General features: G+C 38.0%; 1 protein-coding gene across 1 annotated transcript; it reads right to left on the reverse strand.

Annotated features, from left to right (window-relative positions):
* Nucleotides 1-10,356: 10,356 nt before the first annotated feature.
* On the reverse strand, nucleotides 10,357-13,222 carry LOC128243669 (uncharacterized). Its single transcript, XM_052961559.1, has 2 exons — nucleotides 13,152-13,222; nucleotides 10,357-12,994 (listed from the first exon to the last, which is right to left on the reverse strand). The coding sequence occupies exon 2, from the start codon at nucleotides 12,991-12,993 to the stop codon at nucleotides 10,435-10,437; it is 2,559 nt and encodes an 852-aa protein (XP_052817519.1). The 5' UTR covers nucleotide 12,994; nucleotides 13,152-13,222; the 3' UTR covers nucleotides 10,357-10,434.
* Nucleotides 13,223-13,512: the final 290 nt, after the last annotated feature.

Genomic DNA, 13,512 nt, shown 5'->3' on the forward strand with positions numbered 1-13,512 from the left:
TGGGTTTGTAAAGGGGCATTGTAAGGAGGGTGTAGGTTGTTAGGGTATTTGCTTCTCACCAATGCATCCGGGTTCGATTCTCGGTCGCATGTGAGTTTGGTTTGTGGTCCCCAAGCCGGACAAATTGGTTTTCTACGGGAACTGCAGTTTTATTTCCTCTTCAAGACAAGATGCTGCGCTCGCGTACAAGCCCAACGAGAGTGATTAATGTAGTTTTCAAATGATTTCTTTTCACAGTCTTTGTAAAATAGGTCTAAACTTATCTAACGTTCACAGAACTGTGCATTGTTATTATATGTTTTTCTTTTGATTTGCAATTTACTCGACTATGACTTGAGCTTCCTTATACATTTGAAACGATTCCATGACATTAGGCAGTAGGAACACACAAAAGAACAGTCTATTACCGGTGTTTGAATTTTTACGATCTTTCCAATTATACTGATCTGACTGCATTATTTTTCTTTTAAGACGTTAACTATTGCCTCCCTACTTGAGAGTTCAACAATGCATGCTCCCTGTCAACAAGCATTTTGTCACGCGAGTCAAATCATTTCGCTTCATTTATTGCTTTGTTAATGCCTTAAATCCCCATAATCAGATTTCAGATATGGCCGAAATGCGTTTCCGTTATTTTTGCGCGTGCGCCGTTAGCACGTGACCGCTCGGTAGTTTCCGTAAATCAGTGGCCATTTGCTCGAAAAGTGGTTCGGCTACAAGCCCGGCGAGTTAATTACAGATATTTTGTAACTTGTCAACCTCGGTGAAGTACTAATGGCATCCTGGCACGTATAAGGGCAATTAGCGCCGATGTTTGTAGTAAACAGTCTGCAGAATATAGAACCTTAGGTCTTCTTTCTTTTAGGTAGATTGTTTTTATTCTGCTATATTTGTCCGTTCGATATTTGTTTTAGCATGTTGTCTGATTACCTTAAGTAAAGAAATGGGCTTTGGATAAAAAACAAACAAGGACAATGTTAATTATGAGAAAGCATTGGGGTGACATGTTGGAACAATATATGACTAAAGAAATTCGTGGTCACGGCCTAATATATTTTTCCCGGTACTTGAACTAAATATTTTGTTGCATTGTTGGAGTGAGTCGTAAACATGATTACGTATCAGTAATTTCTTCACAGGGCGTTTTATCACGTTCCAACAACTTAACAGTAGTTCCAGCATCGAAATATATTGTGTAATCGGTCAAGGATCACAGTAATGCACCAGTCATTTGTAACCACGCCCCCAGGTCCGGGGAATAGCGGGGACTTTGACTTTCGGTCCAGCCAACCCCGGGTAAAATCTCCGCCCTGCGGGGACTAACTAATGATAAAATCCCCGCCAAATGCCCCCGCACCCTAGGGACCCTAGGTAAGGCACATTCCCCGCTATTTTTAGTGCGAAGACAAAACCACCGCATTCATCCGGCACTGCGGGGCCACCTGAAAGGTAAAAACACGGCCCATTTCCCCGGCTATCCCTGGTAATTGACTGGTGCATAACTCATTTCAATGTCTTGTATAATAAGTACGTTCCCCCAAAAATCAGTATAAAAGAATCAGTATTCCATATCAACGACTTTATTAGTATCTCGTTACCAAAGACTTAGTATAAAGAATCATCATAAAGACTCATTTATATGACTAGAAGTGGTATCTCGTTCACCAAGACTAAGTATCTCGTTGGTATGACTAGTAGTTGTATCTCGTTTACCAAGATTCAGTATCTCGTTGGTATGACTAGTAGTTGTATCTCGTGCACCAAGACTCAGTATCTCATTGGTATGACTAGTAGTTGTATCTCGTTTACCAAAACTCCGTATCTCGTTGGTATGACTAGTAGTTGTATCTCGTTTACCAAAACTCCGTATCTCATTGGTATGACTAGTAGTTGTATCTCGTTCACCAAGACTCAGTATATCATTGGTATGACTAGTAGTTGTATCTCGTTTACCAAGACTCCGTATCTCGTTGGTATGACTAGTAGTTGTATCTCGTTTACCAAGACTCAGTATCTCATTGGTATGACTAGTAGTTGTATCTCGTTTACCAAAACTCCGTATCTCGTTGGTATGACTAGTAGTTGTATCTCGTTTACCAAGACTCCGTATCTCGTTGGTATGACTAGTAGTTGTATCTCGTTTACCAAAACTCCGTATCTCATTGGTATGACTAGTAGTTGTATCTCGTTTACCAAGATTCAGTATCTCGTTGGTATGACTAGTAGTTGTATCTCGTGCACCAAGACTCCGTATCTCATTGGTATGACTAGTAGTTGTATCTCGTGCACCAAGACTCCGTATCTCGTTGGTATGACTAGTAGTTGTATCTCGTTTACCAAGACTCAGTATCTCGTTGGTATGACTAGTAGTTGTATCTGGTGCACCAAGACTCAGTATCTCGTTGGCATGACTAGTAGTTGTATCTGGTGCACCAAGACTCCGTATCTCATTGGTATGACTAAGGGTTGTATCTCGTTTACCAAGACTCAGTATCTCATTGGTATGACTAGTAGTTGTATCTCGTTTACCAAGCTCAGTATCCCATTGGTATGACTAGTAGTTGTATCTGGTTTACCAAGACTCAGTATCTCATTGGTATGACTAGTAGTTTTATTTAGTGCACCAAGATTCAGTATCTCATTGGTATGACTTGTAGTTGTATCTCGTTTACCAAGACTCGGTATATCATTGGTATGACTAGTAGTTGTATCTCGTTTACCAAAACTCAGTATCTCATTGGTATGACTAGTAGTTGTATCTCGTTCACCAAGACTCAGTATATCATTGGTATGACTAGTAGTTGTATCTCGTTTACCAAGACTCCGTATCTCGTTGGTATGACTAGTAGTTGTATCTCGTTTACCAAGACTCAGTATCTCATTGGTATGACTAGTAGTTGTATCTGGTTTACCAAGACTCCGTATCTCGTTGGTATGACTAGTAGTTGTATTTCGTGCACCAAGACTCAGTATCTCATTGGTATGACTTGTAGTTGTATCTGGTGCACCAAGACTCAGTATCTCATTGGTATGACTAGTAGTTGTATCTCGTTTACCAAGACTCAGTATCTCATTGGTATGACTAGTAGTTGTATCTCGTTTACCAAGACTCAGTATCTCATTGGTATGACTAGTAGTTGTATCTCGTGCACCAAGACTCCGTATCTCATTGGTATGACTAGTAGTTGTATCTCGTTTACCAAGACTCCGTATCTCATTGGTATGACTAGTTGTTGTATCTCGTTTACCAAGCCTCAGTATCTCATTGGTATGACTAGTAGTTGTATCTCGTTACCAAGACTCAGTATCTCGTTGGTATGACTTGTAGTTGTATCTCGTTCACCAAGACTCAGTATATCATTGGTATGACTAGTAGTTGTATTTCGTTTACCAAAACTCCGTATCTCATTGGTATGACTAGTAGTTGTATCTCGTTTACCAAGATTCAGTATCTCGTTGGTATGACTAGTAGTTGTATCTCGTGCACCAAGACTCCGTATCTCATTGGTATGACTAGTAGTTGTATCTCGTGCACCAAGACTCCGTATCTCGTTGGTATGACTAGTAGTTGTATCTCGTTTACCAAGACTCCGTATCTCATTGGTATGACTAGTAGTTGTATCTCGTTTACCAAGACTCAGTATCTCGTTGGTATGACTAGTAGTTGTATTTCGTGCACCAAGACTCAGTATCTCATTGGTATGACTAGTAGTTGTATCTGGTGCACCAAGACTCAGTATCTCATTGGTATGACTTGTAGTTGTATCTCGTTTACCAAGACTCAGTATCTCGTTGGTATGACTTGTAGTTGTATCTCGTTTACCAAGACTCAGTATCTCATTGGTATGACTTGTAGTTGTATCTCGTTTACCAAGACTCAGTATCTCGTTGGTATGACTAGTAGTTGTATCTCGTTTACCAAGACTCAGTATCTCATTTGTATGACAAGTAGTGGTATTTCGTTCACCAAGACTCGGTATCTCATTGATATGACTCGTTCACCAAGACTCAGTATCTCATTGATAAGACTCGTTCACCAAGACTCAGTATCTCATTGATAAGACTCGTTCACCAAGACTCAGTATCTCATTGATATGACTCGCAAGACTCAGTATCTCATTGGTATGACTCGTTCACCAAGACTCAGTATCTCATTGGTATGACTCGTTCACCAAGACTCAGTATCTCATTGGTATGACTCGTTCACCAAGACTCAGTATCTCATTGGTATGACTCGTTCACCAAGACTCAGTATCTCATTGGTATGACTCGTTCACCAAGACTCAGTATCTCATTGGTATGACTCGTTCACCAAGACTCAGTATCTCATTGGTATGACTCGTTCACCAAGACTCAGTATCTCATTGGTATGACTCGTTCACCAAGACTCAGTATCTCATTGGTATGACTCGTTCACCAAAACTCAGTATCTCATTGGTATGACTCGTTCACCAAGACTCAGTATCTCATTGATAAGACTCGTTCACCAAGACTCAGTATCTCATTGGTATGACTCGTTCACCAAGACTCAGTATCTCATTGATATGACTCGTTCACCAAGACTCAGTATCTCATTGGTATGACTCGTTCACCAAGACTCAGTATCTCTTTGGTATGACTCGTTCACCAAGACTCAGTATCTCATTGGTATGACTCGTTCACCAAGACTCAGTGTCTCATTGGTATGACTCGTTCACCAAGACTCAGTATCTCATTGGTATGACTCGTTCACCAATACTCAGTATCTTATTGATATGACTTGTACAAGAATTTCGTTCACCAAGACTAAGCATCTTATTGATATGACTTGTACAAGAATTTCGTTCACCAAGACTCAGCATCTTATTGATATGACTTGTATAAGAATTTCGTTCACTAAGACTCAGAATCTTATTGATATGACTTGTACAAGAATTTCGTTCACCAAAACTAAGCATCTTATTGATATGACTTGTACAAGAATTTCGTTCACCAAGACTCAGCATCTTATTGATATGACTTGTATAAGAATTTCGTTCACCAAGACTCAGAATCTTATTGATATGACTTGTACAAGAATTTCGTTCACCAAGACTAAGCATCTTATTGATATGACTTGTATAAGAATTTCGTTCACTAAGACTCAGAATCTTATTGATATGACTTGCACAAGAATTTCGTTCACCAAGACTCAGAATCTTATTGATATGACTTGCACAAGAATTTCGTTCACCAAGACTCAGAATCTTATTGATATGACTTGTACAAGAATTTCGTTCACCAAGACTAAGCATCTTATTGATATGACTTGTATAAGAATTTCGTTCACTAAGACTCATCATCTTATTGATATGACTTGCACAAGAATTTCGTTCACCAATACTCAGCATCTTATTGATATGACTTGCACAAGAATTTCGTTCACCAAGACTCAGAATCTTATTGATATGACTTGTATAAGAATTTCGTTCACTAAGACTCAGTATCTCATTGGTATGACTCGTTCACCAAGACTCAGTATCTCATTGGTATGACTCGTTCACCAAGACTCAGCATCTTATTGATATGACTTGCACAAGAATTTCGTTCACCAAGACTCAGAATCTTATTGATATGACTTGTATAAGAAGTTCGTTCACCAAGACTCAGAATCTTATTGATATGACTTGTATAAGAAGTTCGTTCACTAAGACTCAGAATCTTATTGATATGACTTGTATAAGAAGTTCGTTCACTAAGACTCAGCATCTTATTGATATGACTTGTATAAGAATTTCGTTCAGCAAGACTCAGAATCTTATTGATATGACTTGCACAAGAATTTCGTTCACCAAGACTCAGCATCTTATTGATATGACTTGTATAAGAATTTCGTTCACTAAGACTCAGCATCTTATTGATATGACTTGTATAAGAATTTCGTTCACCAAGACTCAGAATCTTATTGATATGACTTGCACAAGAATTTCGTTCACTAAGACTCAGAATCTTATTGATATGACTTGCACAAGAATTTCGTTCACTAAGACTCAGCATCTTATTGATATGACTTGTATAAGAATTTCGTTCACTAAGACTCAGAATCTTATTGATATGACTTGCACAAGAATTTCGTTCACCAAGACTCAGAATCTTATTGATATGACTTGTACAAGAATTTCGTTCACTAAGACTCAGCATCTTATTGATATGACTTGTATAAGAATTTCGTTCACTAAGACTCAGAATCTTATTGATATGACTTGCACAAGAATTTCGTTCAGCAAGACTCAGAATCTTATTGATATGACTTGCACAAGAATTTCGTTCACCAAGACTCAGAATCTTATTGATATGACTTGTACAAGAATTTCGTTCACTAAGACTCAGCATCTTATTGATATGACTTGCACAAGAATTTCGTTCACCAAGACTCAGAATCTTATTGATATGACTTGCACAAGAATTTCGTTCACCAAGACTCAGAATCTTATTGATATGACTTGTATAAGTATTTCTTTCACTAAGACTCAGTAGTTCATTTTACCTTTACTTGTATCAACCAGTATCTCGTTTACAAGATTTTGTATCTTGTTTTTACAATTGTGTTAGTCGTTAATAGTTCATCTGAAATAAGTGTATTGAAATTGGATGAAACGGGACGTTTATTATAATCCTAACAAAAATATAAACATCAACAAACATTACAAATATTCTGGAAATGATGATCGTAGAACATGTATATGATTTTAAATGCCTTATATCGAATTTCATTTTTTTTCTTTTCTGAGATATTCAACTCGGCTATTGGATACTTTCAAATGAATTGACTATTTTGAACGGAATCAAAACTAGGCTCAATAATCTGCAAACACTTGTCGTGTGTGGTGATTGTTCTGATTGAGAACCGGCGTTAAACCCCTTCTTTACGATATTCAAACGAAGACCCTGGGAAAATATGAAAGTAAAAATTCCCAACCCGGGTACATCAATACACGGACAAAGGTATCGATATAAGCCATCGATTCCTGGTTAAGTGAACATTCGCCAAGTTCCTCTATGAATTGTCTCCATTTTCACGTGCGCACTGGAAGCTTTTTAATGACACGTGTGTAAGTTAGGTTTACATTTTGCGGCGCAAGTCAGGCATTATTATCACAAGCAGTGTGCGCGGTACACGCATCGGGGTTCAGCACGAGAAACAGAGTCCGGTTAATAGGATATTTCTGATATCAAAGCATGCACGGGGCGTATCAGCTGAACGCGTGGCCCGTATATTTGTAATCAGGACCGTGAAATATCCTAGGTGCTTCCGTCATAATGTTGCCGTGGGAAAATTTAAATTGTCTCACGTTCAAAGAAGTAAAAACAGACAAAAAACGCTAATTGAATTATTTCTTTTTTGTAGTTTTGGTGAATGCCAAATTAGTTACAGTATGACAGTTTTACGGAATTTGTCCAAATTATTTTCCTATGCACAAGACTAAATCATTTCAATTCAATATTTTTGACAATAAAAATCAGAAGTTTAAGAGGCAAATTCGACATATACGAATACAATATGTTAAACATTGTTTTCACTCAATAATTAAAATTCAATAATAATTACATTTTATTTGTTGCTATGAGTAACCTCATTAGTTTCGAGGTATATTATTTTTCAGATATAATACGCATTTGCGATAGTGTCGGTTATTCTGCAAATATTTATTTTAGAACTATTCAACATATACAGCTTAATGTAAAAAATCTAAATAGTGCTGTCCACTGCTGTTAAAATTGTTGTTTTGTAAACGCTTATGATAACTTGATAATTGCATGTGCATTATATTACTACTGCCACTCATTCAATATACATTCCCAGCGTCATTGACAATGTGTCAGCCAATGAGGTTGTATTCTAAGTCAGTTAGATGACATGAAGAAGTATGTTAATGATTAAGAAGGCCTTGTTTGAAACACTCGCTCCGCTCCTTCTTCATCATTAAAAAATTGCTTAATTTCGTCTAACTATAACATGAATGTTGTAAGGGCCCATGTGGATGGCCCCGACCCCACGGCCCCTATAACGGGACAAATAAAAGAAGTCAAAGAGAGAAAAAATAAGCTTAACAACTTGTGTGATGAAAGGGACGAACTGATGGTAAAATCCCCGCCAAATGACCCCGCACCCAGGGGCTCTAGGTAAGGCCCATTCCCCGCTATATTTTGCGCTAAGACAAAACCACCGTATTCACCCGGCACTGCGGGGCCACCTGAAAGGTAAAAACACGGCCCATTTCCCCGGCCATCCCCGGTATACCCCCGGACCTGGGGGGGGGGGCGTGGTTACAATTGACTTGTGCATAAACAATTGTAATTAGAGTGTTACACGGCCCAATGAAGTTTAATAGATCGGGTGCGATGTCACTATGACCTTTGTAAGTTGGTGTCTGTAAATAGGTGGTGGTGGTGGTGGTGGTGGTGGTGGTTGGGGAGGAATTAAATGATGTGGGCATTGTGATGGCGAGAAGGTTTGGTTGGTGCCTGCATGTTTACAAAACAGCTGCAATTCGCAAGTTCAAGACAATAAACCTTTATAAGACGCGTGTGTGTGTGTTTTTATATTTCTGTCTATACTTTGAACCAATGACGAATCGTAGCTACATTTAAAAGTGCAACATATGAATAGCGTGTAAGGAATTCTTCTAAATAAAACTTTTATTTTACGATAATTCTCAATTTATCAGTCTTAATCGTCAATTACAGTTGTCAAGCCAATAATGATCAGTATCATCCAAAAAGAGATGTGCAATTGGAATAAAGGGGATTTTTCTCCTTGTGAAACTATCATTAAAACACCGGTCACGTGTTGCATATCGCGGTAATTCGCGATTTCAGCGAGATGATCCTGAATGTCGCGCGGATATATTGTTTGCTGTTAACGAAACTGATATTAATTCGTTTATATGATATTTATAAATTGCACCCTTTTAACAAAATGAAAATAAATAAAACGTGTTGTATTCGCTTTTCCATTGCAGCGGGCTAATCGTTTCGATGTCGCCGTTTTAGAGGACGTTTAACTTAAAAGGTCCTTCGACAAACGGCTTTTGCATGTTCTCACCTTCATAGCGATAAGAAATATTTTAAACATAAGGAAGAGAACAGTAGTATGCCCCCATAAATAAAACAATTGGCAAGAAACACTGGATCCTCGTATTTTCCCTTCTACTCGTTTTCATTCACTGATTGATTCATTCATTTTCTGGTAAATTTTGTTATCGCATATAATGATTAGTGTGTTCTTTTTAGGAACCTTTTGCCATTGAACACAAACCTAGGGAAAATCAGCAGCCTAAAACCAGTGGCCATAATTCAAGACACAATCCGAATGTCCGAATGTCCGAACGTTCAGAAGTTTGTTAAAGTTAACAGCATTGTAAACTTCCTCGTTGATAACTTTCAAATCGTTACTGCTCTGGAAGGTTATTGGACACACATGTAATATGCCGTATTTCTAACAAGATTTGTGACAACTGTCTCAGCTGTACCTTTTTATATTTAAATATGTGAGCATATCATCAACTATTTTACATTGACAAGTTAACAACGATGTGGTTTATCACGTTGTAAACTTTAAGAACGTTCTGAACAATCGGTCCAATGAAAGCAATATTCATATTCAAGTTATGATCACAGTCATTGTCAGTGTGACCAAAATCCCATGAAGGCCTTAATCGACATTTTATTAAACTTTCCACTTAATCCGCCTTCAATTTCATTAAGCCCCTTGCCCAGCCACAAACTCTGTCACAGAATCTAATAAAGTTGAACGGAAAGAGCTTATTTCCTTCATAACCGGCCAATAATGTCCCAGAAAGCATTTCAATATTGCCATGATGCGTCTTTCCTATTTCACTTAATTCATTAGTTTTCTTTATACATCGATTAGCGGGAAAACACGGCTTAATTGTTTCAACAAATGTAGGGTCAGGTCTATTTTCAGTCTCGAGAGGTGGGGAAGGATATTTCATTTATTCGCAAGTCCGTATAGGAAATTAGGAATCCGCTTTCACGCTTATTAGTTCAAACTTTTGTTGGCAAGCCTAATAAAAAGTCAGCTTGCTTTGTGTAGCATAAAAATAAAAGGAACAAGAACCAATCACACTTTATATACAACAACCTTGTACGTTTTAGTTAAGACATAATTCATTTATGCAAGGAAACATACATAACATTATTCGAAATCAGCACGAACATAGTAATATTTAATGCTACAAATGTATTCAGTAAAGGCTAGATATCCGTCATCTTATAGACTAGTCCTTTGGGCGGAACTCATTGTTTGTGCCAAAACATGAGCGAGTCCCTTTAAAAGTAATATAGCTTTGTTCAGTGTGTAGCAGTAAACAAACATATGCATTTATACAAGAAAACAAGGATATCCACTAAATTGGCATGACTTATGTATCATGATGATTAAGATGGTTTTAGTTAACAGTATGGCAACACTAGTATAGTTCTTGTTTCATCTGCTGTCATTTTCTCTTCCCACTTTGTAATCGCCAACATATTTTTCGTCATATGATGTGTAATGCCATACGGGAAGTCTAGCTGATCGGATATGACGTCATCAATATGACTGCCATCAGTCGGATCGAAGACATTGATAACGTTTAGACTTTTACAACTTACGAACAGCTTGCTGTCTTTGATCACAATACCTCGCGGAAACACGCCTTCAGTAGATTTTTCCCACAGCAAATGCCCTTCATTTGTCAAAGCAGTAATCCTGCATGACCAAGAGTTCACCATGAAAATATTTCCAGTCTTATTGTCCACTGTAATAAAATCAGACCTTCTTAGTTTTGTGTCCGCCACGGAGTGTGTGTCAAACTTAATAACATCACTTCCATCTGGCTTTACAAGAATACAGCCTTGTCGAGAGCCGATCACAAATCTACCACCATCATACGCAAGGCTGTTGCAGTCGCTACCGACATCAATAGTAGACAAAACAATGAAACCGCTATCAGTCACATTGTAGATAGTAACTTGACCCTTCACGCCACTACAAATACCAACTGTGTTGTCGTCAATACGTGTAACGTCCCATGGTGTAAACGAGACCGTTTCTTCGCATTTAAAATTCCCCTCAGTATCGAACAGCTGAACAGAATCATGTGCCACATCCGATATAACAATACGGTCCTCGCGTAAGAACTCAATTCCATAGATCCAGCAGGGACGTGCATGATCCAGTGTCTGAAAAAGTAAGTAATCGCATCTACCAGCAACATCCTTCATATCATGCATTGTTTCAGCATTTGATTCATGTACACTGGATTCACCGATCATCTTTTGTTTATCAGATTTGTTATATGTATGTTGTTCACAGTTTGAATCTTTTGCACGTGTATCATCATCAAGAGGCTGTTTTTCAGTGTCCTCTAGTGGAGTTCCATCGTTGACTTTATCAGATGTCTTTTTAGGATAATTGTCGCTCTGTGTTGATGCTCCGGCTAAAACGTGAATGCCATCAGTTACTTTTTTGACATTGATATCGTTGTCAGGAAATGCAACATTTGTCAAGCTGGCTATGTTTGCCTCTTTTTCTTGTTCACGTCCTCCGTCATTGGCGGGTAGTGTTTGTTTGCTTTTATCAGTTGCTTGATTATCCGCGACATGATCAGTTGCTTGGTCCCCTATTTTTGTGAAAGTATCTCTTTCTGTGTCATTATGTTGGTCAAATTCGTTCGGGTTGTGATCTTCGTTAACATGCAAACCTACTGTAGCCATACCATTCCATTGCTGGTTATCTCTTCTGGATTTATTTTCATTTTCTTGCTGTACATTTTCATCATTGAAATTCCAGATTTCTTCGTTATCGTCCACCTCGTTCCCTTCAAGCTTTGTAACTGTTAGATTTGTTACAATATTGTCTAAATTGTTGATGATTATCTCCCCATTTTCGGTGGTAATATTTACAACAAGCTCACTTTTAAAAGTCATGTCCTCTTTAGACTCCTCTAAACTATCATAAGAATCCTCATCATTGTCATCAACACCATTGGTATGGACATCACGATCGTTTTCATCTGCAAAGTCAATGAGATCGAGCTGCTGATTATCAGTTATATCTTCACTTCTTGGCAGAGTATTCTTAAATGATTCCGTGTGCTTCCCGCTTAGATTGAACACATCGTCGGAATCTTCTGACTCGATGTCTGTCGACGAAGAACTCTCTAGAATAGACGCAAGGTTTTCAATGTAAATACTTTGAAACGTTTGTTCGTCAATAGTTATGTCTGTACCTCCAACGGCTCCTAGCACTTCTTCTCGTTCGTTCTGGGAGTTTGTATTAATGTCACCATTTAAATTTGTACGCACCCCTGTCCTCGATACTTTTCCAATGGACTGGAGGCTTACAAGAAACTCCTCCAGTTCATTTGATTGCTCAAAATAAATGTACTCTGTAGGATGGTCAAGGACGATTTTGGAAGATTTCTCTATGTCACAGTAAGTGTTTTGTACCTTTATCATAGTTTTGATGGTCTTCACATGTGGTTTGTTTTGGAATGCATTCTGGGCCCTGTCCTTCACCTTGTTCATCGTTGCCAACATCTTATTCAGAAAAACCAGATCATTTGACAGTTCTTTTCTTAATGAATATGTCTCTTCATTAGTCGCTGCGACAACGGTAGATTTCTTTTCATCAATGATAGCATGTAGCTTATCACATAATCGTTTAATCTGGTCGATCGCCATATCAGTATTTTGGTTCAACAAATCAAACGCTTCTTGCTTCTCTTCAATGGCCTTTTCGATAGCTTGTGCTTGGTTGTCCAGTGCTTTAAACAGGTTTTGATGCTCACGTTCAAATCTCTCAATTGCTTCATGAAATGTAAGCGTGTCCTGACAAAGCTTATGGCGTTTGATTGCGCAAAGACTGCATATGACGTCATTATGGAAAGTGCAGTAGAAACGAAGAGCCTCGGTTGGGTGTTCTTTGCACGTGCTAAGCTTAGCAATAGAGCAAAGCTTTGCGGTCATTCTGTCAAATGGAAAACAATATCTCTTTTACCATGTTTTAAATTTGCTATTATAATAATCTTCCATTACCAATTTCACTGTATATTTTAAAAGGTAAAGTTCGAATGATGTCAAAGCGTTATAAATGTTAACGATAATTTAACCTAATATGAACTTACATGAGCGCGGAAATGTCCAGTCCGTAGCAATGCGAATTTTAAAACGGGTTTAGACACAGTTTACGATTAAGAAATACTTTGAGAAAGAAAGTTGATTTTCTTAAGGATCGAAACGCAATTTGATACTCGTTTGAAACAATACACCGCTTAATGAAGATTGTTTGAACACTAGCAGTCCATTAACAAAACCTTAAAAGTGTTTATCTGATATTTTCGGCAATGTTTTTTGTTAACCCGTGAAAAGAAATGCCTAATGAAAAGTGTCTTTAACTAAAATCGCATGTGTTGCATAAATGTTGCATTATGCTTTACATAGTAATATTACTTTATGTAACTGAATGCATGCTTAAGTATTGGCTAT

The sequence above is a fragment of the Mya arenaria genome, chromosome 8, assembly GCF_026914265.1.
Source record: "Mya arenaria isolate MELC-2E11 chromosome 8, ASM2691426v1".
Lineage (NCBI taxonomy): Eukaryota > Metazoa > Mollusca > Bivalvia > Myida > Myidae > Mya > Mya arenaria.

What these genes read in the sequence shown, in the direction of transcription:
- LOC128243669 (XM_052961559.1), bottom strand. Translation starts at nt 12,993, where the DNA reads ATGACCGCAAAGCTTTGCTCTATTGCTAAGCTTAGCACGTGCAAAGAA.